At 37.0% G+C, this 26,129-nt stretch overlaps 1 protein-coding gene across 3 annotated transcripts in view; it reads right to left on the bottom strand.

The window, feature by feature from the left end:
• The window catches only part of RAB37 (RAB37, member RAS oncogene family), a 2,500,291-nt gene that overhangs the window by 138,121 nt on the left and 2,336,041 nt on the right, over positions 1-26,129 (bottom strand). For all 3 annotated transcript variants that reach the window (XM_044084985.1, XM_044084984.1, XM_044084986.1), the window contains one exon: positions 3,378-3,443. In XM_044084985.1, coding sequence (XP_043940920.1) covers positions 3,378-3,443 — 66 coding nt within the window. The remainder of the gene's footprint in view (positions 1-3,377; positions 3,444-26,129) is intronic.

The raw sequence follows: 26,129 nt of genomic DNA, 5'->3' as shown, positions 1-26,129 counted from the left end.
ATGTTTTCACACATGCTGTCCCTAGCTGCAGTGCTTTGGTCCACATGCAATAGACCAAGCTATGCCCCCTCCCACAAGATGTGTGCTTTGACATCAGCTACTTCACTACTACCTCCTCCATGCCAGCTGCTCCAGAGCCTTAGCTGCTGTCCGAACTTGGGCCATCTGGGGTGTAGTATGGCTCTGTCTTGGTATGCTATGGAACTTGCAGAAAATAGTTTTTACACCTGAGGTATGGGGTTTCCTACATCCAACATTTTCCCTCCTGGGAAAAGGATCAAACCAGGCTCAAACTGGATATTCCTGAGGAGGACTATAAGGAGTTTAGCATAATTAGATGCTCATTATTCTCAACTGGTAGTCAGAACTCTTTGTTTCATAGCGAAGAGATGATCTGGGAGCCCATGTTACTTGGATGACATGGGCTCCCAGATCATCTCTTCGCTATGAAACAAAGAGTTCTGACTACCAGTTGAGAATATTTTTTAACTTCAGTCTTAAATGATTTGCTACTAATTTGCTAGAAAACCACAATTTTATGAAAAGCAGACCAAAATATTAGGCAAAAGTCTGGACATTCTGTGAAAATATGTACAGTTGAGAGGTATGGTAGATTACAAAGATTTAATATTTCTTCAAGTCTTTATTTCAGTCAGATGGACGAGCGCCTAGTGATACTGAAGTCTTAATTGTACTCATATTTATACAAAAGTTACTCAAAGGAAGAGAGGATGTGCCAAGGGAAGTTGGACCTGATTTGCCAAGAATTCTCTAACCAAATTGGAGTACTTAAAATTCCCATATCAGAATACCAGTCGGCGTTTGCTTGCAAGTCCTGCACATCCTGGGATCCATGGCCCTAGCATTAGTGTGTTCCCTCCTTCATGTGATCAAAGTGAAACTACTGTGACTAAAAAGTTTATTTCAGCATTTTTAATAAAGGTTTCCTCTGTCTTGTACTGAACATCGTTTATTCCACAGCTGGGATAGTAGACAGGTGACAACAAACTGTTCCACATTCTTTTAAAGATCACTGCAGACTTTCAATATCAAAGTTTGCATTTCACTCTGTTTGCTTCTCTCAGACATCTGAACATCTGTTTAAAAGCCTCTCATGCCTGTCAGACATGCTGCACAATTTAAATAGTTTTCTAGCACAGCCTGACTTGCTCTGTTACTGCCTGGGTACTTTTCCGTTATCGGGCCAACAGCTGTAATCAGGATTTGAAATTCATGCTAATCTGAAATCTGTTATTCTATCAACTTTCTATGTTTGTAAGAGCAGTATTTTTGTGCCTTTGCCCCCCCCCCCCAATTATATATGGCTTTATTCAGTTTTGTGTGTCTTACGGGCTGAGAGGTATGGAGCACAGAAGGGATTCCCAAACTGAAAGTGTCGTACAAACGTGCAATGATACAGATGCTTCTCTCAAAGATTGCTCTTTCGCTAATGTCACTAGTATCTGAAAGGAGGGTAAACGTAGTCACAGGGCAGGCAGGCAGAGGTTTACAACTTAAGATTTGAGTTAAAAACTGAGAAAGTTGGTAGAATAAAAGGTACTTAATACTTCAGCTGATACATGCTGAAGGTTTTGAAATGCCATTCCTCTAATTATACCATTCGGATGTACAAAACATGACGGTTAGGATTTTACGAGGCACAGACCAAAATATGAGGCACAAATCTGGGCAATTGAGAGGTATTATTTGCTTTTTGTTTTACTTTACATGCATCAATTGGTTAGTAATGACTTCTCCTTTATTTACAGTTGTATATTTGCTTTCATCTCCCAGGTTGCAACCGAACATCTTCGGGTTTTATGATCACTTCAAATAAATATTACTTTTGCAAGTACGAAGCAATGCACACATTTTTAAAAAAAACATGCTTCTTGCAGTTCCACGGTGAAAGGGTTTGTCACACATTCACAGTTAAGATCTTTTCTATCAAGTTTCTATAATACCAATGTCAAAATTGCTGTTGCCCCGATAACGGAAAAGTACCACTGCCTCAAACACCATGCACATGTTACATTCTGACCGCCTTAGGTGTGCAACACTTAAACAGCGTGTAGTATACAGCGGGAACCAATTAGGCAGCTATTAGGCAAAACAGTAAATGCTGTGTAAGAAGGTAGGATGGAAGAAACAGGAAATTTTCTGGTTGGTTAGACATGCATTAGAATGTTAGGAAAATGTATGTACTGAAGTACTGACTTCTGCACAAAAGAACTGCCTTCTACCATGGATTACAAACAATGAAGGCCTGAGTAATGTAATAAAAACTTTTAACTGCTAATAGTTATTTTGCTCATATAGCTAAATGTGATTTTTTTAGTTATTTTGCACTTTCTTATTTGATGAGCATCAAGCCACCTCAGTATCTGTTGCCCTCCATTTGTTTCCCTTTACTAGGAAAGTACATGACTGCAGCATAAATATGATACAGGTAGTGATCAGAGTTTTTTTTATTTTTTTTCTGTATAGTCTTACACTGTTCCTTTGTGCATGCCCCACAGACATTCAAGGGAGGGCATGCAATGGTCATTTTGAGGGATGTTAACCGTTTCTACACCTGACTTAACCCTTGAAGACCTTGTAACACCCCTTGTGCAGTCTCCCAGCTTCACCATGGATTCTATAAAAGTCTGTGCAGCTTGTGCATTTGTGTACAAATCTTCCATCCTAAGAGAGGTAAGCAGACATTGACTCATCACCTATGTATCTATACCACTACCTGCAGTAAATGGGTCACTTAGTTTTAGTAAAGACATTTTTCCTCTCTGGTTAAACATGACATAAATAAGAGTATATGCGACAAATTTGTCAGTGAAGTAAAACATTACACCATTCAAGAAAAAAAAATTCTCACACCAAAAGCTCTGCTGGGTATATGTGATTCTTCTGTAACACCAGATAAAAATTAAACTTAATTTGAGCTATGCAAGTTATGTGAAGGGTGCCACTTAAAACTTCATGTTTTTCCTAATTTAAAATGTACAAGTCATGCTAAATTATTTATAGTCATGAAACTTTGCAAATAATATTTAAGAGCACGATTAGATTAGAGTTAACATCAATGCATTTTTTATTACGAAGTGAAAAAATATAGAGGATAGTTTTCTTTAGCTTTACACATTACTTGGACATCACACCAGGAATGCATCCCACCTTGTCAGGTAAATAGCTCCAGATTAGCATCTGCACTAGCTGGCAAGCTACATATGCAGTTTTGGAAAATGTGCTCATTACTGCAATTACAATGTGCCATAGAAAATAAACACACTGAACATTTACTCTAGAGCAAGATACAAATAAGGCAATACATAAAAACAACTGTAAATGCTGATAATAAAACAAAAGGAAATGACTCGTACCTTGTTTCCTAGCAACATGATGACCACATCCTGTTGTGCATACTCATGTATTTCAGTTAGCCAAGCCTACAAGAGGAAAGACAGAGAGCTAGGAGGAGTAACTCACCAATCAAAACACCCAAAAAATATCAATTCATCAGTTAAAATGATATACTGTTCATTTTTAAGACAATAATTGAACAAACTCAGTAATGATATTAGAAAGGCATCTACAAATTATGCCCCCCGCCCCCCCCCCCCACACACACACACATGCCAGCTTCGCTAGACTGGAGTTGTCAATTTTCATATGATAACAAAGACTTCACTACTGGAGTGGTCACATATTTCAGCTTTTCCTGAGCTGACACATGAGCAGACTGAGTTAGATTTCTGTAGCTACCTTTCTGGAACAGAATATACACATTTAACTTACCAATAATAACTTCTGATGCTAGGGGAAGCTCATAGCTTATCAGTTTGATGTGTCCTAGTGGCAACAAAATTAGGGATCAAAATAGTCAGAAAAAACAGGACCGCACCCTATTTCTAAACATGATAGAAAATAAGACTGAAGATAAGTCATAGCACTGCACATTTTCCAGGAAATAATGTTATGTTGTGAACTACAATGATGTAGTTGTAATCTTTTTGCTTGACTCTAACATGGATATTGTGGGGTATCTGGTTTGCATTCTAAATGCGAGTGATCAGACTTTCATATGCAATTACTAATCTGTGAAAATTACCTTTCCTCATGATATAGTAATCAAGCAGTTGGCATATATAAGTAATAGGAGGGCAAAGGGAGTTTGCTGCCCTGCAAAACAGCTTTTTTAAAAATGATTTGTTGCTTAATTTCTGATATAACATTTTCATATAATTTTTATATTTTGTTTTTATAGTCTGGAATTGTTACCATGGTTGTGGACTCTTGGAATGATTAAATATTTTGATGGAACAGGAAATGGCAGGATAATTTGATTATCCAATCAGGATATTTAATGTCGATGTCTAATTGCTGTTTGTATGAAGTCCTGTATACCATTGGACGAAAGCACTAAATAAATTATTGATGGTGTGTTCCTTGGCTTTGTTCATTTTGTGGTACAAATTGTAGACACATCACCCTTTTAAGACAGTAAAGCTAAAAAATGCAGTACAGAAAGGAGAATAAAATGGTTTTGAGTATGCACGAGAAGCTAAGTGAGTAGAAACCAAATGCGATTAACATGCTTACTCTACAAGAAAGGAGAGCATAAGCACAATACAGATTTTTAAATAGTTTCAAAGGTTTCAATGCTGTTCAACCAAACAGTAGTTTAAGGTAACAGATGTGTAAGAAGAGAGTGTACAGTATGAAGACAGGAAAAAAGCACCTCATAGTAAAAAAAAATGATGCATGCATAATGATACCACTGACTAGGTTTCAGAACAATAAGAAGATCCAAAACACTTTTGTAAGACATTTTAAGTGAAAAAATAACACGCTGTAGGACACTTGCTAAAATGGCAAGTAAATTTAGAAAACAGATTTGAAAATGGGAGTAGCAGAAGGGTCACCTTATTTATCCTAATGCAAAATGACTGTTGAAGACTAATTATCAAAGGTCTGATTCCTTGCCTACTGAATTATTAAGCTATTTATTTATATATATATATATATATATATATATATATATATATATATATATATATATATATGGTTTTAACCAGGGAACTATATAGGTCTGAGGGCCCTTTTCTGTTTCAGACAAAACCCAAGCCTTGAATATATTACACAAGAAATGTAGCAAGAAACTTGTCAAGGAGAGACAGACACCGAGTGCCACCATACATGCCTCATATTTCACATGCAATGGCAAATTTAGAGTTACAATATAACAGCAGACGTGGAGAATGGGTATAGCCCCCATATGAGGTACATATAAATTGTTTTCCCTTTGAGTGATTTGGATGACAGAATGCATTATGCTGATAGAAGAAACTGCACCCAATTCACATTTAAAGAATCAGACATTAGTCCTGAGTGCTTTTAAAGTCTAGGCTTCTATAAACTGCCATTTATGCTTTCTCTAAAATCCTGGGTGCAGTTGGTATCAGTCTAAAGTTTCATCACGATATATTTTTGATTTGCAGCATTTTGAAATATACAAACTAGCAGTTTACATCATATTCAGTACAAATCTTACAATATGCTAGGGAACAAAATGCTAAACCCCACATAACAGGTTATCAAGGAGTCTGCATCCCCAAAATTCAGGGGTATAAACCTTGCAACCCATCCTATCTAAACTAGACTTAATGGTTACAAGTGCTGAAACTAACCTCATTCTCAGTTGGAAGATTGTTCTATAACCTAAATACTCTCATGCTAAAAAGGCTCTTCTTAACCATGTTGCTATATTTTTCAGTAGTCACCATACGTTATCCGACAAAGTAGTGCCAAATACCTAGAAGACATTAGGGCACAGTAACAGTAGAACAACTGTTCAACTCAGTATGTCTTTCAAGCAATCATAAGTAGAAGAGTTCAGCAACAACAGTGATCAAAAATTCCAGAATCAAAAATGACTCCTGAACCCTGAACACTCCTCGCTCCCTGAGTCAGCTCTACCATGTGACCCATATGTGCATGTGGTACAGTCTTCTATATAGTGGGGCAGGGGAGGGGATCAAAGTTATCAACAAATACATTTTTGTTTTGTACATCTATAGATGCCTGGAATTACAGTTAGCGATGGTTGCTTTGAAAATATGTTCTTTGAAAACACTCTGTTTCATGGTGTGAAGAACCCAGTGAAATAATTCCATGGTTACACAGTCATAATAGGTGAGCTCAATCCTCTGATTGAATTAATGAAGAATTAAATAAGAAAGTGGGTATAATATGGTCTACATTGACTTTGACAAAGCAAATGCACAAATCACACTGGAATTTTATTAGCAGCAAATTGTAAATTGTGGAGCTGCATTTCAGGTGGAGGTATCAGGAAGAAATTAGAAAACAGAAATTAAGGATTACAAAGGAAATTATTAAAGGTAACATATGTGGCTGACTAATCTAAAGAAAATATAACTTAGGCTTCTTTTTATTTAGTTATAAGATAATAAGGGGAGATGTTTTCCCTACACCTCATCAAGTTACAAACGGATGAAGAATCAATTTGCAGAATTCAGCTCCCCAATTTTGAATTTCATGATCACAGTTTTCTACAGGAAATTGCTGCCAGTGTGGTCTCTTAAGTTTGTAGCATCAATGATTTCCTTGTTGATCTGAGAAATTCACTTTTCTTCATGTTGTGCAGCTATGGAGTTTACCAAACAGCTGAACTTCACAAGTTGTTTGCAATGCTGCAAGTAAAGCTAGGATCATTGGCTATGTGGCTAATCATGTGTGCAGCTTTCCCGGTAGCAATGATTATGATTCCCCAGATTGAGCTGTGTGGGGATATGCCAGGAAAGGGAGGTGGACCTGTAAAACAGACAGACTAGTTTGTTCCTGAACACGTGATAAAAGGGATGCTTAGGATCTTATCCCAGCCAGAAAACAAAATGGATGTAGGACTCTTACCCTGGTCAGGGAATAAATGAGTCTGACTCTCTTAAGTGTCAAGTGGGTGTAGTAAGGGGAGTCACTTGGTGGATCCTGTGGGCAAAAACAGGATGATTACAAAGCTTTCACAAATCAGTATGATAGTCTGGTTGTTCTTGCCTACATTCAGACTAGCCAGATTAACATATCTCGGGGAGTAGAAATAACAGGAGTATGCTCTTCATTAAAGGATAACATTATAGAAGAAAAATGGATAAATTGGTATGTAAATGACCGAGTTGGTCTTGAAGTGAAAGTTGCTCATAAGGGTAGGTATTCATTATTTAGAAGCATAGTGTTCATTGTGGCTAATGTATACTACTTATTTATTTTATTTATTTATTTACATTTGTTTACTGGGAAGGTCCGACTGGGCCAGAAGCCAATTTTCAATGGAGGCCCGGGGAGAAAAGCTCCACAGAAATATAAGCAAAATACAATAATTAGATAGTAAAATAGTAAACATATAGTAAGATGCAGAATACACATCAATTAGTTAGTCTGTACAAAGATGTATTTATACAAAGATGTATTCGATATAGTTTTCTAGTAGATACAGCTTCAAAAAGAAAAAAACACACAAGCATTTTAGTAAAGACCACTGTGAGAAAAATTAAATTAGTATTGTGTGTACATATTAAATAATAGTTACGAACAAATGAGATTTCCTTCCCCTCTCTCTCTCTCTCTCTATATATATATATATATATATATTTTTTTTTTTTTTTTTGTAGTAGTAACTGTGACACCCTTGCACTGGCCCAGTAATCAAGGAGCCTCAGTCCTCACCACTAACACCAGTGAGGGGCATCCACACTGAGAAGGATAACAAATACAAACACAGTAAAGTACAATTTCCCTTAAGGGCACACAGAGATCACAGTCAGTCTGGGACTGGTTTCTCCTTTTCTCTCAAGATCCCCAATAAGACTCCCCACTGGCACAGCTGTAGGGCACAGATCTCAGCTGAGTAGTTAAGCCAAAACCTCCAGTGTCCTCTCTGTCCAAACAGTGCACCGTGTCCCTGACACACACACACACACACACACACACACACACACACACACACACACACACACACACGCACACACATGCACACACACACACACACACACACACACACCCCTTGGGAAAGGCTGGGACAGATTCACCTGCTGTGCCCCCTTCTACCCAGACTATAAGGTAGTTATCACTGCCACCAGAACCCCTGCCAGCTACTTTAAGGCTCTTACAAGGGTACCCAATTATACTGAGTGAAATTAATATTAATACAAATGGTGTTGTTGACCAAACAGCAACGCATGACATGAGTTATCACCAAATAAATATATGCAAATACTCTCAAAGCTTAAATATTTTCTAAAAAGGCCCAGCCACAATGAAAAATTTAAATATAGTTACTAATAAATAATAAAAGAAAATACTAAATATCTATTTACAGTAAACACTAGAGTTTTAGTTACAGGGAATATTACAAATAACACTGTTGGAAAGATTGACACACTTGTAGAAAAAAATGTATTTAGCTACTCTTACTATCTCTTCATGATTAACTAAATGAATTGCTGTTCCTACTCACTTAACAAAGCAAGGTAAGATGATTTGGGTGATTGGTCCTTGTCGGATCCAAGATAGAACACAGAATGCTGAGATCAAACTCTTACTAATATCTAAATATTACTCTTGGCTTACAGAATGATCTCACGCACATATGGTCATCCAAATCTGTTTCCCATGCTATCACCAACACTACAACCTGATAGGATTTTAGCACCTTTGTGTTACCATACGCACAGATAGAGCTTTGCTCAGATCTCTTGGAAGTCATAAAACCATTCCACTCTTCCTACAGGAGTTACAACTTATTCTCTAGCACAGACATTGCATCTTTGTCTCCATTCAAAACTGTGGGATAACATCTTTATGGCTTAACCTATAAAGTAATTTAATTTTAAGAATATTTTGCAAAGTCAGGTGGATTAAGATTAATCTCTTCACTTCCAGTATATGCTGTTACAATATATACATTTAAACAGTTACAATAATGCATGCACATTTCTTGATTGTCACTGCTGAAGTGACACCCTGACCCCATGTGCAAATTGGGAAAAAAGGGGTTGAGGAAGGATGGATGAATTGATGGATGTACATTTCTTTTCCTTCCAACATGGCACACTGTTGATAGATTTTAACACAAGCAAACCTCAGAAATACATTTTCAGCACAAGCATCTGTACAAATCAGTTTGGTATACAAATGGCATATAATTATTTACAAAATTCCAGCTAGCTGTACTGGCATGGATCTACTTTTATTAGTCAAAGTTACATTTCTTCGATGAACAAAAGTACGACCTGACTTTCGTAAAAGTGCACTTCAACGAAAGTGCACTTTTATGAATTCTGATTCAGTGAACTGCCAATAAAAAAATAAAAAATAAAAAATAACACTTTAAAGTCTGTTTTGCTATAGTGGGGATAATGGACTATAGCTGTTTCCCCACTGTAGTGCAATCTCGGATTTAGTATATATAGTGTAGCAGGGGTGCAGGGGAGGCTTGCCTCCCTGCAAAATGAACTTTAAAGTGTTATTTTTAAATTTTTTTATTGACTGTTTGCTGAAGCAGAATTAGCGAAAGTGCACTTTCATTGAAATGCACTTTCGCGAAAGTCAGGTCATACTTTTGTTAGTCAAAGAAATGTAACTTCGACAAATAAGAGTAGACCCACTGGCATATGTTACAAATACACTGCCCTATTTCTTCTGGCATGACTGGCAGTACCTCCTATTGTTACATCTATATGCTTGCAGACTAAATTTAGTATTTTTACTTAAAGATTACAAGGAAGATTATTTTCTGAATGCATTTGGTTTGAAAAAGAAGAGTGTTTTAAACACACCTTTGATATCTATGTTGAAAACATACATACAAGCACATGATTCAGACATTAGAGATTTTTCAAATAAATCAAACAAAAATATAGATTTTTTAATATTAAATTCAGTGACAAAAGGCACTGGATGAGCTAAAACACATGGAATCAATGAGATTTATGAAGGCAGATGAAGGTGATGGGATGGTGATGGATAAACAGTAATATTTAACAAGTACATACAATTTATTAAGTGGCAGAATTATATTCAAGTCAGTTATAAAGTCTTCATGCACACATACAACAAAGTAGCTAAAGCATTGCTTTAACTCTTGCAACAGCAATTTATTGATGTCGACTTAGCTATATTTGGTTTAGGTACTGCCAAAATGTTATGTATTTTATTTGGTATTCTCAGAATCCTTAAGAATACTGAAGTGCCTCCTTTTAGTCCGATAGTGTCCACAAATGGTAGTAAAACTGAAACCTTAGTGATTTTAGCAGCTAGGATACTAAATCCTTTGGTTCATATGCTGTCTCAAAGATTCCTGAGCTCTACTATATTAGTTACAGGAATACAAGTTTTCAGGTAAAGAAAAAATGTTATTCAGTTTAGATATTGAAAGTTTATACACATGTATTCCACAAGATACTAGTTTAGAATATATTAGATTATTTCTTGCTAACAGGAAAAAAATACCCATTTTTGTTAATGATACATTTGATTGTTAATTTGATGTTAAAGAACAACTTTATTATAGTTAACATAGATTATTTTCTTCAATGCAGTAGAGTGGCAATGCTGTGCCATTATGGCATCATCATTCACTAACACTGTGTTAGGCTGGTGGGGAGACCCCTTTCTATTTAAATTCAAATACTTTAGTGACAAAGTTCTGTTCTATAAGCATTTTATTAATGATTTCATATACATTTGTGAGGCACAGAAAATGAGATGATGACCTTTCTAGACGAAATTATAAGAATACTGATATTTTTGAAATTCACGCTAGGAGGTGAAACAGTGACATTCTTGGATTTTGTAATTATTACAGATATTGCTGTCATGAAGATACTGCCAGCCCAGCTAGCTGGAATTTTATATATAATTATATGTAATTTGTGAATATTAATATGCTTTATATAGTAGTGTGACAAAAGGAGATATTGCCAACACAGCTATCTGGAATTTTGTAAGTTGTGTGTCATTTGTGAATGTCAACATGTTCATGTAAGATATTTGTGTTACAGATGTATTAGAACTGTATGTTATATTGTAGAGATGTGTGCTGAAGAGATATTTTGTAAAGTACTGAGCAGAAATGTATATACACTCTTTTAACTGTTTGGATGTATATACCTTAACAGTGGAAACTGAAACATAGGAGGTTAATTTCAGATAAAATAGATGAAAACTTAAATTACTTTATAACCATGTATTAAAAGGATGTTATCTTTCAGTTTCAGTTAATAGACAGGAGACAAAATTTCTGTACTACAGAAGTTTTTTTGTATTGTCTTTAAATGTGGAGGAATGTACATTAATTTTTGACTTCCACCATTTGCCAAAAGATCTGAGGTCTATGTATTTTCACAGGTAGATGATAAATGCTACAGCTGCATCAATGGTTGTGAGCCTGGGAACTGAAGTCAGAATGACAAGAAATGATGTCATTCTGTAAGTATCCCAGCAGTAATATTTGGGATATTAATTTAAGAACTCTCTGAAAGAGAGAGTGGGCATTTTGAATTTTGTCTTTGACCTGACAAGAAGATCCACTCACCACAACTGTCTTGCTCTGTAAGTAAGTTTAGGGAACAGTATAATTATTTTAGATATAGTCAGGAATATAGCTGAGCTTATTTTGGATGTTTTTCTTTATTTATTTGAGACTGTCCTGCAATGTTGTTTTAAATATTTCCTGTGATTTTAAACTCTGATCTAGCTGTGATTATATACTGAGTATTTTCTTGCTCTTTTATTATTTATTATTGTTTGTGTTTTTCGGCTTTTTCCTGGTTAGGGGTCGCCAAAGCGGAACTCCGGTCCGCTAATGATTGGTAGATGATTTTTACATGCCGAGTTACCAGCCCTGATGCACAACCTTCAACGAAGGTACGCCCATTCACTCATGTCTCCACGCAGAAGATGCTCTAGCTGTGAATCGAACTGGACAGCGTCTTACTGTGAGGTGACAATGCTACCACAGCACCACCACCGCGGACCTTTTATTATTTATTATTAAATATATTTAAACTTTTCACTGCGGCTGATATTTGTGAGACATATTTAAGTTCTGAGAGTACTTGCATATTTATTTGGTGACACTGTGGACCCCTCCTAATAGTCTTGCTCTTGGTCAAACTACCATGTGGATTAATTTATTTTTGCTCATTTGGGCTTCCAACATAGGCATTTGGGGACTGTTGGCTGTTTTTTTGAATTACCATTTGGATTATCAGTAACATTGCACAGTAATATTGGACACCCTTTGTTAAGGGCCTTAAAGTAGCTGATAATGAGTGGATGGTGGTAGCAAAAACTACCTTATAGTCTGAGCAGAAAGGGGGCATAGTTAGTAAACCTATGCCAGCCTTTCCCAGGTGTGTATGTGTGTGTGTGTGTGTGTGTGCATGTGTGTGTGTGTGTGTGTGTGTGTGTGTGTGTGTGTGTGTGTGTGTGTATAGATAAAATCTCAAAGCTTGTATGTGTCAGCTACTTGGGCAGGGAGACGAGGCACTGGTTGGACAGAAAGGGTATTGGAGGTCTTGTCTTGGCCACTCAGCTGAGATCTCAACTCTATAGCTGTGCCAGTGGGGAGTCTTATTGGTGATCTGGAGAAAGAGGGAGAAACCAGCCCCGGACTGACTGTGGTCTTTGTGTGCTCTTAAGGGAAATTGCACTCGATGCATAGAGCTGCATCTGCAAATACTGTGCGTGTAACTCGTCATCCTCCCATTGTACATCCCCCACACTGGTGTTAGTGGTGAGGATTGAGGCTCCTTCATTACTGGGCCAGTGTTGGGGCATCATGATTACTACCAAGAAATTTAATACTAAAATACATAGAAAATCCATATTTGAAAACAATTATATAGATTTTAGTAGTGGACATCCAACACAGATGAAACAAAATGTATCAAGATGACAATTTATTGTAGCATCCAGAATGGCTACATAAGAGAGTGAGTTGTAACAGAATGTGAATTAATTAAAACGTTGTATACTAGGGGTTACAAAAGAGAGTTTTTAATGCTAATGGGAATAAGTAAAAAGGTACAGAAAGGCCAGATTTAAACCAATTGCTGTATTGGAAGAACAAGTTATTAACAATAAAGATTTTATTAACACCAAATATTCTTGCTCATTTTTATGCCAATGTTATTAGACAGTGGCAACATATGCAACATTTTGATCAATAAGTAGAAAATAATACAAGGAAAAGAAGAGTTATATAACACAATATGCTTTATACCCAATATTATAAACAAAACACACCAGAATACAAAACAGCTACTAGGGAATAAAAGTATGAATTACTCAAGAAGCATCAAGTTATTAAATACTGATACATACAGATGTAACAAGCACAAATGGTGTAAATATATTTATGAAGATAAGACTCTTAACACTAACAAGTAGTACAGAAAACCTTAACAGTAATGAAAGACATAATTGTGACTCCTCCTATGTGTGTTTATCATGTGACAGCTTTTATTTGGGAAAACCACAAGAAACCTATTTAAATGCATTTATGAACATATATGTGCTACAAGAAACAAAGATGACAAAAAATTGTTTATATAAACACTCAACTTCCACAAATTTTTTTTTTGGTGTTGACCATGTAGACACCAATTTAAGAGGAGAAAGTTATGATAAAATAAAAAGGAAGGAAATGTACTGACCAACCCAAAAAAAAATCTGTGCATGTTTTTTCTTTTTTTTTTTTTTGGTTGCTTGTCGATGCATAGCTGCTGTTTTTTGGTTGCTTGTTGATGCATAGCTGCTGTTTCTCTCTCTGTTTTTTCCTGGTGAACAAACTGTATTGGCAATTACTTTTAAAAAGCACAGAACGATTTTGGCTTAAATGAGTATGTTAACATAAAGTGCAAATTGCAGGTATGAATGATATAAATTATTCTATTATTTATGATAAACATTTCTAAAAGCTTTTAATATAAGTTTTTTTGTATAAATTTTAAGGCTGGTTTTGTTTTTTAAACTAGTCATGATTATGATCACATGACTGGAATGAAGTATTTAAATTGTGTATACTGTATAAGCATGTATTTGGATGAAGTCTAACTATTGTATGGACAAAATTGCTTAATTATTGAATATGTTAAAGTACCACACAATCCTTATGTCTTCCATAATAGTATTTTTTGATTTCATTGTACAATCTACAGAAAAGGGACAGATGAAGTATTTCTGCCCAATAAATACAATAAAGAGCAGCTTCCATTAAAACAGAAGACAGTGTTTATGTTTGCACTCAGCAAGCTCTTGGAAAGTGAAGATGTAACCCAGCTCAAGGTGGAAGAAGAACCCACAACTTCATATGGGAAGTGTTAGTGAGCCTGATGTGTGAACAGTGGTCTGCAGGAAGTGCCAGAATGGGATGCACAGATGATGATAGATTAATTTTATTTGACTCAAAGATAAAGTTGTTGACTTAAGCTAGGATACTAGTGCATTGGATAGTACCAACATCCCTAAAGGGAAATAAAGAGGTTCAAAATGTTTAATCAAGACTAAAAAGCAGTGCTTTGAAAAACTTGGAACCAATTTTGTTGTCTTGATGCATTCTGTTTCCTGAACAATTATCTAAATAGTTTTCAAATTTAGATAGCCTCAAATTCTGCTTTGTATTTAACATCAGCTTACTTTCCAATTTTGGAAGGCATGGGTTAAAACCTCATCACTTTATTATTTCATTCATTCTTTTCTTAACTGTGTAAAACTCTTAGACAGAAGCCTCATTTTAGGAGGGACCCTGGAACACAAATAACATGCTCAGAATCACACAATAGGGAAATGGAGGATGAGTGGCTCAAATCCTGAACTTCAGCACGAAGCTCATTAAGAACACTTTGCCTTGATTCTCTGCAGTAAACTGCTGGAAATCATTTTAAGTTTATGAAGCAGACTCTACTCATGTGGGAGTTACATATTTACTTACAAATTTTGTCTCAGACTAAAATCATCTGATGAAATCTTTCTTTAATAGTCTGTGCAAGATTGTTTTTTCAGTGAATGATTTTAGGATTTCTTTTTTTTTCTGTTTCATCCAACAGACATGTATAGGTTGGATTCAATGAGGTGATTCTCAGCAAAACAAGATTAGTCAGCAAGATTTTCCTTCAAATCTAATCAAACAACAACCAGAGTTCATAGGTTCATAGGTAGGTACTAGGCTATCGGCCCTGGGGCCTATACAAGCCCAGCCAAAAAGGTACCCTGGCTTTTGCCACCCAAGAAAATTATTTTCCTGTGCTACTGTCGAGCAGAGCCACAGAGGTGATCCCTGCGGTGTATTTCCTATTTCCCATACAATCATCAAGATTTTTCTTGAAGAGTGCTAATGAGGAGCTTTGTTTGATATCTATAGGTAGTTTATTCCAGAGTATGGGAAGTCTCTGGGACAGGAATCTATCCCTCCGGCATGTTCTGTTTATTGTGGTGAGTTAACAGAGAGCTTGTAGAACAGATGGATAAGGAAGTTATGTGGGGTGTAGGGCATCTTCCCCTGAAAAAAAAATGTATTTTTATTTAATATTGTTGTTGAAGCCAATATTGTGCATTGTCATTATTTTCATTAATTCTGTCTAAATATAACTCTTGTTTCCAGAATTACTATGAAACTTTCTAGACAATGCCCCACATCTCTATCACTCAGTTTCACTTACTGTCCCTAGTTTAAATGTGATTTTGTTGTTCAACAGAAAGAATGCTTGAAGATTTTCTTTATTGTTAATTCCTTTATTTCAGATTGAACAGTAATAGTTTATGTTTTTTCTTAATGTGCTTTATGCATATTAGGGTTATGGTGGGATTGACAGAGTGTATTTATTTATTTATTTATTTAAAGTAAGATCAAGGAAAATATGACATTAGCACACCACTCTATCATATCCAGAGACACTGTCTCCCCTCAGTTTAGTTAGCAGCCATGTCTAGTGACTAATCAGTCACTTTCGTTAGGATGATACAAAGACACTGCAGTGTCTGACTGTATAACTGCCTTAAAATGGTGGTATACATGCAAGAATGCAGGGAACCTGTACATCTTTATTTTAAGCCTGGACCAGTCATCCAAGAGAACCTGTCTGTATTTGGTGAATTATTTGTGTAACTCTATGATTAAAAACTTTGATAAAGAAATATGAATCTCTGCCTGGCAGTAAAATAAAGAATATAAACCAAATACTGTCTAGACTATGGAAACAGAGAGAAAAAGTATTGTTGTGTTGACAAGCACATCAGTATAAATGAGTTATAAGTCCTGCAATACAAAAGTTATAAGTCTTGCAATACAAAAAAAAAAAAACTGTTTTGCTATGAACAATTTTTAGCAGAACACAGTTACAAATTATGAAAACAAAGAAAATGTCCACAGGGGCAAACGGCAACAACTAAAAAGTCATTTATTAAAGTAATACCTGAGCCCTTTCATTCTGACAGTTGTAGAACTTCATCAGAGTAAACAGATTATCCGATGCACCACATATTTAAAAATGTATGACCCAATCACACTATAACAAGTTAAACTACACACATTTCTGGAGTGAAACAAAAAAAAGCACATATATACTAATGACAAATGAAAAAAAAAATAAAGGGAGACCACAAGTGTGAAATAAAATAAATAAATCTTCACAATCCAATCACAGGCTCGTAGCACTAAACTTAAGTACACTGCTGATGGAAATAATTTCATTTAAACCAGGAGAAACACTGGAATTAAGGTTAAACTGCCAACACATTTCACGAAACTCAAGCATGTTGTTGGCGTCCCCCCTATGGGATTGTGCTGTATGAAATCCATTATAAAAAAAAACACAAACTTCTTAAAATTGTTACAAGCTAAATTGTGCTTGTATAAACCATTAGTAGTTTGTTTCTTTTTTAATGTCATAATAATGTTCTCAGATTCTGTCCTTTAATTTCCGTGTCATTTTGCCTATGTAATAAGCAGGACAAGAAACACACTATGCAAAGGTGCACAACCACAGAGGATTCACAGTTATCTCTGCAAGGACAAGGCAGAGTTCTGTTGAATCCTTCAACACTAAAATATTTCCCTTGTGGATGTGACAACATTGTTTACAGTGACCACATTTGGTCATTTTCTTGTGTTTTCTTAAAGGGATAGTCTGTTCAGATTCCAGTAAATTTTTGATTGTCTGACCTCTACTAAAAACTATTTGAAAAAAATCCTCTAGCTTGGCCTTCATTTCTCCAGTGAAAATTAATTACAATTGTCACGGAAAATGTTCATGTATTTGTAGGAGTCACAAGCATAGGTTATTACAAAGGACAAATTGTGGTATAAATTCTTGTAGGTAGAATTAACTTCTTGAAAAATAGTCCCATCAGAAATCGTCAGTTTACTCAGCAAGTGCAAAACTTAGAATTTCTACCTCTGACCACTTTCTCTTTAATGTTTAACGTTAAACTGGAACTCCAACTCATTAAAAAGATTAGCTGAACACTAAAGAATCCAGACAAGTGAACCATTTGGCTCTTGACTATACTTTTCTTTTGGTGGAGTGGATGACAGCTATCAAAATGCAAATGTGAGTTGGAAAACATTTTCTTTCGGAAAATATTAGAGGTGTAATTTTTGAGGACTGCTTTTCCCAAAGGTAACATCTAAATAATCAATACTGTCAAAACTATTTTGGTGTATAAATGATAAAAAGATAGCTGAAGTTTCAAACACATGTAAATTGTTACCACTGCTTGGGCGACCCCATCCAAATGATAAGGATTTCATCCAGGTATCTGAATTAAGCTGCCAACAGGTGAAACCATTCAGAGGTGAAGATGAAATTCTCTTCCTTAGAAGTTTAACACTGTATTGGCATAAATGGGGGCACACGCTGCCAACATAACACCTGAAACCTGGTGGAAATATTCACCTTCGAAGTAAACAAAGTTATTCTGCAGTACTAATTCCAAAAGGGTCTCAATTTTTTAATCTGAAGGGCAGAGAAGGATTCATTGTGTTTAAGTGGGGTACCCAAAAAGTAAACCATGCCAACAGTGTAAGGAATAACAGTGAATAGATTAGTAACATCCACTGTAATGAACCAATAGGCACTATTGTAGGGAACATGGTTCAACTTTTCCAGTAGTCACCAGGAATCTCTAAGGTTGTGTAGTTTAGAGTCTAGATTTTTGGAAATAACATCTATGAAAGTGGCAAGAGGTTCAGTGTTAGACCTTGTGGCAGTTACAATGGTTCTAAATGGTGGATTTAGTGGGTTCTTGTGGATTTCAGGAATACAGAAAGTAAAAGGTATAAGGGAATTGTCCACTTTAACAAAACTGTAAGTTGGCAAACTGAATACACCTTGAAATAACAGATCTTGTAGTGTTAGATCAATTTTACTATGTGAAATATTTATTTTGTTCTTAGAGACCCTCTTGGATGTGTTCTCATCTGCCAATAATTCAGGCATTTTAACTGAATAATCAAAAGAGTCCATAACAACTTTGCCACCCCCTTATCCAGATTTAACATTCAAAAAATGTAACTTTTGATTAAGGTAATGATGTTCAAATCAAGAATCATCATCACAACTGATTAGAAAAACTACGGTTGGTAGAGCACACTTTTATTATTGAGAGATTCTAACCCATAATAAAGGCTGTGTAGTTATGGCCATTAGGTTCACAGAAGAAGGAATAATCTTTTTTAATACAATGAATCGCAGCTAAGAGATCTTGTGAAAATGCACAAGCAAGGCAAACAAACATAATATCATCATTTTAATAAAAGGACTTGAGGTACAAGTTGAAAGAGCTACAGTCTGGTTTGTTTTTGAAATCAACAAAAATATGCGCGCTTACAATAACATGATTCAAAGATGAGAAATATAATTATTTTTAATAAGCATTGTCTAAAACTAGAAAAAAATGTTATGGTCATTTTTTTTTATTTCGCAGGTAGGTGAACTGAGAAATGAGGGGCCTTCTTTTCACAGCTGGCCTTTGGGTAGGATGTAGGAATTTCTGCTTAAACCAGTATTTTATGTGATTTCCAACATAACTAGGTTGTTACAACTGAAGACATGGCCATCTAATCTGGATACAACTCTTCTAGCACAAAATTTATTTTAGATTTTGCTCAATACCTGTGTCATAATTGCATCACTCTGTAATATTAAAATTATGTTGACATTAATAAGTTGTATCACTGTAGTTACAGAAACTTAATCTGGCTAACTGTAACTGGAGGTTGCACCATAGTAATTCTAAGTTTGGCCAAATTTTTCTTGAACATCTTAATAACATTAGCTTTCAACCAGCTTGCATAGATCCTTCCATCACTTTCAAAGTTAATTTAATTTACTTAGTCATGCTGGATCAAGGTGTCTTTTCAAAAATACATATGTACCAATAGAAAAAAAATAAAGCAAGACAAAATGGGAGATCAGCATTCATCCATAGTTTGCATACATCACAATCTACTTGTCCAGGTCCCCTTTTCTGCAATAAAAACACACTACACCAATATGGCATTAGACAATCCTTATTGAACAACATTTTAATCATAAAATAAATTAATCAATCATGAAATTTATTAATCACAATATAAACATAACTTCCACATAACTATTTAGCAGTATCAGTGTCACCTGCTCCCCTCCGTCCCACCACAAAATAATTAGCGTTACCATAACCGCTCACTTACGCTAACTTTACCAGAAGAAGCATGACACCACTCACTTCATACCTAACCAACCACCTTGTAAAACTCCAACACAACACAAGTGGGGGAGTATTAAATGGATGTAACTTCCCCTCTTCTTGGCCCACTCACATATAAAAGAAACATATCATCTGACACAAAAAGAAAGAGGGAGGTAGGGCAGGCAACAGGTTCACCCTTAAATCTGATCACACCACCCTACAACTCTTACATAAAATTGCATTAACTCCTCCTTACACTTACCTCACTTCCTATCTAAACACCTTTCCCCTTAACCTTAACTCTTCCTTGCCTGATTCTCCACCACAAACCTTCCACCTTTTACCATTTAATTTTCATCCCCCAACTCCCCCACCACACATCCCTTAAACATCTCTGGACAAATTGCTTTGCCCCAGAATACCTTTGCCCTGATCCTATTTTCCACAATAAAAGCACACTAAACCAACATGGCATAAGATGACCTTTAGTGAGCAATGGTTTTTAATGAAAGAATTAATTGACCAATCATAAAAGTTATTAATAACAATATAAACATAACTTTCACATAACAATTTAACAGTGGCAGAGTCACCTGCTCCCCTCTGTTCCACCACAAAATAAGCAGTGTTACACTATCTGCTCACTTATTCTGACTTTACCAGAAACAGAGTGACACCGCTCACTTCCATTCTCAACCAGCCCCCTTGTAAAATCCAATGCATAACACCGTAGAGGAAACAGAAGAGGGACATGCCAGCCTCTCTTCTCCACCCACCAGCCTGACACAGGCTGTTCCCCCTTGACTACTACAACAATTTCACCAAACTTTCAAAAATCACCACCAGGTGTACATTGAATAAATCCAAGCTCAAGTCATTGAGGTCTACTCCATCCTTCCTAAACCACACTGAGTACCTGTGGTTGATGGTGTGAATACCCAACCTCCTCAAATGCCTTGACAGCCAACAATTAGCAAAGCACCAGCCACCCTCAGTACCTATAAAACTGCCCACATTCCTCCAAACCAAATGTAATACCACTTTGGGCCATACAATACTCATGGTGGGGAACCTACTACCTAGATTAGCCAAGTTCCTCAAAACCCTAATCACCAACTGCCATTTTGGAATGACCCCCAAATCATTACTTGCTAAATGGACTACTAAAACACATGGAATCCCACTCCAAAAACATACGTCGACAAACACATCCTCGAGTTGATGCCACCTGAGACCTCTGACACCATGTCAAAAAACTCTCACCCCGTAACACCCCAGCAGTCATCAGTCTGACTGAATGTCAACCCATTTTACCACCCAATAAATATAGGAATGACCCAAAATGACCACTTTTCTATCTTAAAAAAAAATTAGTGACAACTACAAATTAACAACTTATCTAATATAAGATAAAAAGGCACCTGATGACCAACACCTCACCCTCCTAATAACCTCCACTGACCTTCCTTCTCTTGCCAAAGGTAATGCCCTTCCAATACAAAATGAATGAATAGAAAACTCTCCCCACAAAAGCATATACAATGAAAAGCCTTCCTTATCACACACAAAAACTATCTGCATGTTATCACCCTTCCTCCCTGTGACCTAAAAAACAAATCCTCTGGACTCCTCCTGTGTAACAGCTGCAACCTTCTGGCCCACGACACTGGAAACATTGACTCATCTCTCCATCAGCAACACTATCTACATACTCCTACCCATATGATCTGTTTTCAATCTCCTTAACCATATCTCCACTGAGACGGGAAATTTAGCCACATCCTGCCACACCAACAACCCCAGCAACTCATTAACCCTGAACACTCCACTATGCATCCATACTGACAATGTCACCCACAAATTATAATTCACTGAGTCCCCTTTCAATAATCTCATGCCCCTCAACAAAACCTTAAGAACATGTTTAGTCATGGCCAACTCCTATCAGTCCTCCTACCAGCAGCCCGACCCTATCCTTTCAACATTTGAGCTATTGCTTACGACTTTGTCAAATCCTTCAACCCTGCTATTCATGCAAAAAAGCTTATGGCAGCCAGGTCCACCTTAACTAACAGAAATGCCCTCACCTTAAGCCAAGCCTGAGCTAAATACTGCAGTAACAGCTTCACTGACCAAACCTCCCTCCTCCTCAGCCAATTGCAAAAAAATTCATCAAATGCAGATAATTCCCTATCATACACCTTCCTCGTAGAAACCGGCCAAGGTTTCTGAATCAGCCATCCTGGCACCTCAGTCCAATCTGCCATACCTCCTCCAGCAATATAATTTTTTCACCTTGAACCTCTGGGACCAACTGCCAAAACCTGTGAAACTGGAAACAAGAAAGGCTGTCAACAATCACGTTCTTAGAACCTGGCAAGTGTACACCTGTAAAAAAAAAAATTTATCAACGGACTCTGCAAAAACAATTTTCTTAAAACTAACAAAAACAATCTGGATTTTGCTGCTTTTGACTGTAACACCCGCACCACTGTGATATTGTCAGAATTAAAAATCCCCTTCCTACCACACAACCATTTTTGCCACACCACTGAAGCCATCCAAATAGAGATCAATTCGAAGAAGATCATATCCTTCTTCCACTCATCATTCCAATCATCCAGCCAATGAATTGCAAACCATTCCCCACTGAAAAAATGCTTCCATCCCAGTCCCCCCTGCAGAATTCAGAAAAAAACTGCAATTCTTCCTGACTGGCCCAATCCACCTGCCAAAATGAAATGCCATTAAAATGATCCAAGAAGGACAACCACCATTCTAAATCTGCTCAGACAAGCTTGTCAACCCTGAGCAGTGATGCTTGCTTCTCTCCCCCTTTTAACAAAAATGCCACTGACCTACAACATGTACAACTGGGATTAGATGCCCAGCATGCAAACCCAAGCGCCCTAAAAGCTCCATGACCTCTCTAAGCCACACCTTGTCCCTGTCCATCACCCACACAATCTTCTGTTTGAAACACTCTATCTTCTCAGCTGGAAGGCAAAACCAACCCCCAATGGCTCACATCCACTGACAGTCCCAAACAATATAATGCCTTGGCAGGGCCCTCCAACTTCTGTGCAGCCAATGGAATACCCAGCACTTTGTACATGGCCAGGAATGCCCACAGACACTCCCTCACCCTTGTGAATCTTCCACTGACCAACAAAAAAATCATCCAAATAATATATAGCCTTTTGACTGCCCAGTGTTTGCTGCCAGATTCAAAGAAATGCAGTGCTAAACTTCTTAAATGTGGTAATAGCAAATGAGCACCCCATTGGAATGATCTTACCAAAGTAAAATTTATTGTCCAGAACCATGTCCAACAAAGGCCATCCTTCTTTTCACACCAGCGGCAACTAGAATGCAGATTCAATATCAATATCAATCTTTACTAACCACAGATTTTTAAACTCTCTAATGGTTGCCACCACTTCATCCAATGCAGCATACCTAACTTTTGAATCTTCCTTGGAAATAAAATCATTGACAATTACCTTCTGGATAGCACAAATGGTGAATCAACCAAAATTTACCAGGAGTCTTTTTATTGACCAATTCCAATGGTGGCACTTCAAAATTGACAAAATGAGGGTCCTGGAAAGGACCCAATAACCTGCCTGACCACAACTCTTTCTCCAGCAAACCTTTCAATACCTCTTCCATCCCCCACATGGAATGTAAATTCTTACAAACTAAGCCATCCTCACAAACCCCAGACTTAATAGAAAAACCCAAGGAGAATCCCCTCTATCAATTCTGCCATAACCTTCAAATCTGAAACATTACAACATATTACTCAATACCTACATGTTAATGGGTGAATGGGAAACCCAGTTTTGCCTCTCTGGTCATGAAAAGACAAGCCTCCTGTCTGTCCTCAAAAATTTTCTCACCCTCAGAAACCTTGTAAGCCTTGAGGCAGAGGGAATAATGATCCCGCATTGGTCATGAAAGAACCCCCTTTGAACAAGTTCCCCTCTAGATGGCCACAATGAGACATTGGATGCACTCCCACACAATTTTGCCCAAGTGCATTGTCCCGCACTGACTGCTCAGCACACTCCAGCCACCTCACCCCCCCTAACTTACCCCTCCTAGTGAAACCTCCAAAAGTATCCATTATGGTTGCCAGACAAATGACAGGATGCCTCGCTTCCCATCTCAATGACCGATTCACTGCTTTCCGTTTCTGGAACTGTTGATCACATCACATCCAAATGTTCCCTGCATGTAACCTTTGTGCCTCACAAACTATGAAAAAATAAGCCAAGAGTGGTAAAGCAAGCAAATCATCCTTTTGCAGCCAAACTGCCATGTAGTACACAAAACCCAGAACCCAAATCTCCCACATCCTAACTCAAAGACTCTCAATCCTCCTCTGTTCCAATGATGGTAATGCTACCAACAGATCCTTGTTTTTTGCCGCCTCAGATTTCAACAAAAGTTGTACCCTTCTGCATCATTTAATTCAAATATGTCAATATACTCACCTTTCCAGATCTTCTCTTTCACCAATGCAGGAATATTCCGGGTCACAAAGACCCCTTCTTTTGTACTGACCAAAGCCTGTGTGGCTAACCAATTCCCTGTCTTCATCCCAAAATTGGAGCCCAACTCTTGCCGGATGACTGTCCCTTCCCAAACTCAAACTCAGACTCCCTAGCAAGGACCGTAACCTAACACCCCTAACCAACACCTACCTCTGCATGTGCCTCACCTCCTCAGGGAGATCCCGATCTGCCCTGCTACCTGCAACATCACTGCTAAGATATACCAGTTCCCCTTCTTCACTCCCCAGCCTCTTAATCCTCCCTGGACTCTCAAACCTGTACTGCTTATCTACTCTTGACAAAATATCATTGCAGGAACTGGTATTGGAACCTGTTCAGCAAGCTGGAATGTCTAATGTGGCACTAACAGTTGACTTTCAAATTCACTTCCACCATGCCATCGGATTGCTCTTTGTGCTTGCCTTTTTTTTTTTGAGGTACTGGACATATCTGCCATAGGAGTGTCTCTGATTGGCAGCTCTTGGAGCAACTCCTCTTCTTGAGATACAATCACCACCCATCTCTGCTTCAAACTGCAAGATCCAGCCATCTATTCATAGAAGTACCTACTGGTTTGTCTAAGATGTAATATTTGCAGCAGCAAGTTCATGCCTACATCTGATCTCCCCACCCGACAACTCTTACATAAAACTACATTATCTCCTCCTTATACTTACCTCATTTCCTCTCTAAACACCCTTACCCTTAAACTTAACACTTCCTTGCTTCTCTACCATAAACCTTCCACCATTCACCATTTAATATAAAACTCCTCTCTTCTATCACCTCTTCACCCCATCCACCACAATCTCAAATCCCTAATGTGCCTCTGACCAAATTAGTTTGTTCCAAACTATATATATCTCATTCTATCTATCTATCTACTCCAAATGGGGCTAAAAGGACCGTTTAAGGAACAGAACTCAAGAGAAAGCTCCAGTACAAAAATACAGTTTACAATTAATGATGACATTTGTTATAAAAAATAGACAGAGTAATGAAATATAACTGCAGAAAGTGTAAAATAAAAAGAAAGACATTTTATAATGTTGTACAAATTCAAAACAATGCAATATGATGTAATTTTGTGATAACATCTTACAACACTGAAATGATGGAGTCATAATTATACTAAGTTACAAGGAAAAATATGAGGAATATAAAATGAGGTGAAAAAGGAGAACCTATTACAGTATATGAACTATTGAGAAGCAGCTGAGATGTTGATCGGTAGGGTGACAGTAGTAAAAGAAGATCTAAGATGAAAAAGTAAAGAAAAGAGAAATAATAGGAAGGATATGTGGAAAAAATATTTTGGGGGAAAAGAAAAAAAATGTAGGCCAGAGACATTTTGTGTCATAGGTGAGATGAGGAGGGGAACGAAGGTTGGTAGAGTGTATAAGGATGTCTTGTGAAAAAGTAGTGAGGTGAAAAGACCAGAGTCAGATAAAAAAGGGTAGGTTGAATTCATAAGAAGTAGAACCTTTGACTGACTTGTTAAAAGAGTAGTTTGTGAATCCTAACTCTTAGAATGGCTTAAGCTAAGTTGAATTAAGAGATGAGCAGGGGCATGGCCATGTATACATCAGACACTGTCTTAGCTGAGTTTTAGATGAGTTTAATTATTGACTTGTTTCACAGAGAGGAATGCAGCTCCATGCATTTGGAACACACTTTGAGAAAAGTGAGTTACCTACTGAGTTATAGGATTTAGAAATAACAAGCAGGAGACTTGTCCTCAGATCTGAGCTTTCTACATTTCAACAGCATCAAAGCAAGGTATAACTTTTTACGAATATTATTAAACCATGGATCCTAGTC

This window comes from Protopterus annectens, chromosome 10.part0, assembly GCF_019279795.1.
Source record: "Protopterus annectens isolate FY-2018-M chromosome 10.part0, PAN1.0, whole genome shotgun sequence".
Lineage (NCBI taxonomy): Eukaryota > Metazoa > Chordata > Ceratodontiformes > Protopteridae > Protopterus > Protopterus annectens.
Note: the sequence above shows the minus strand (reverse complement) of the source record. Positions and strands in the feature narration are given on the sequence as shown.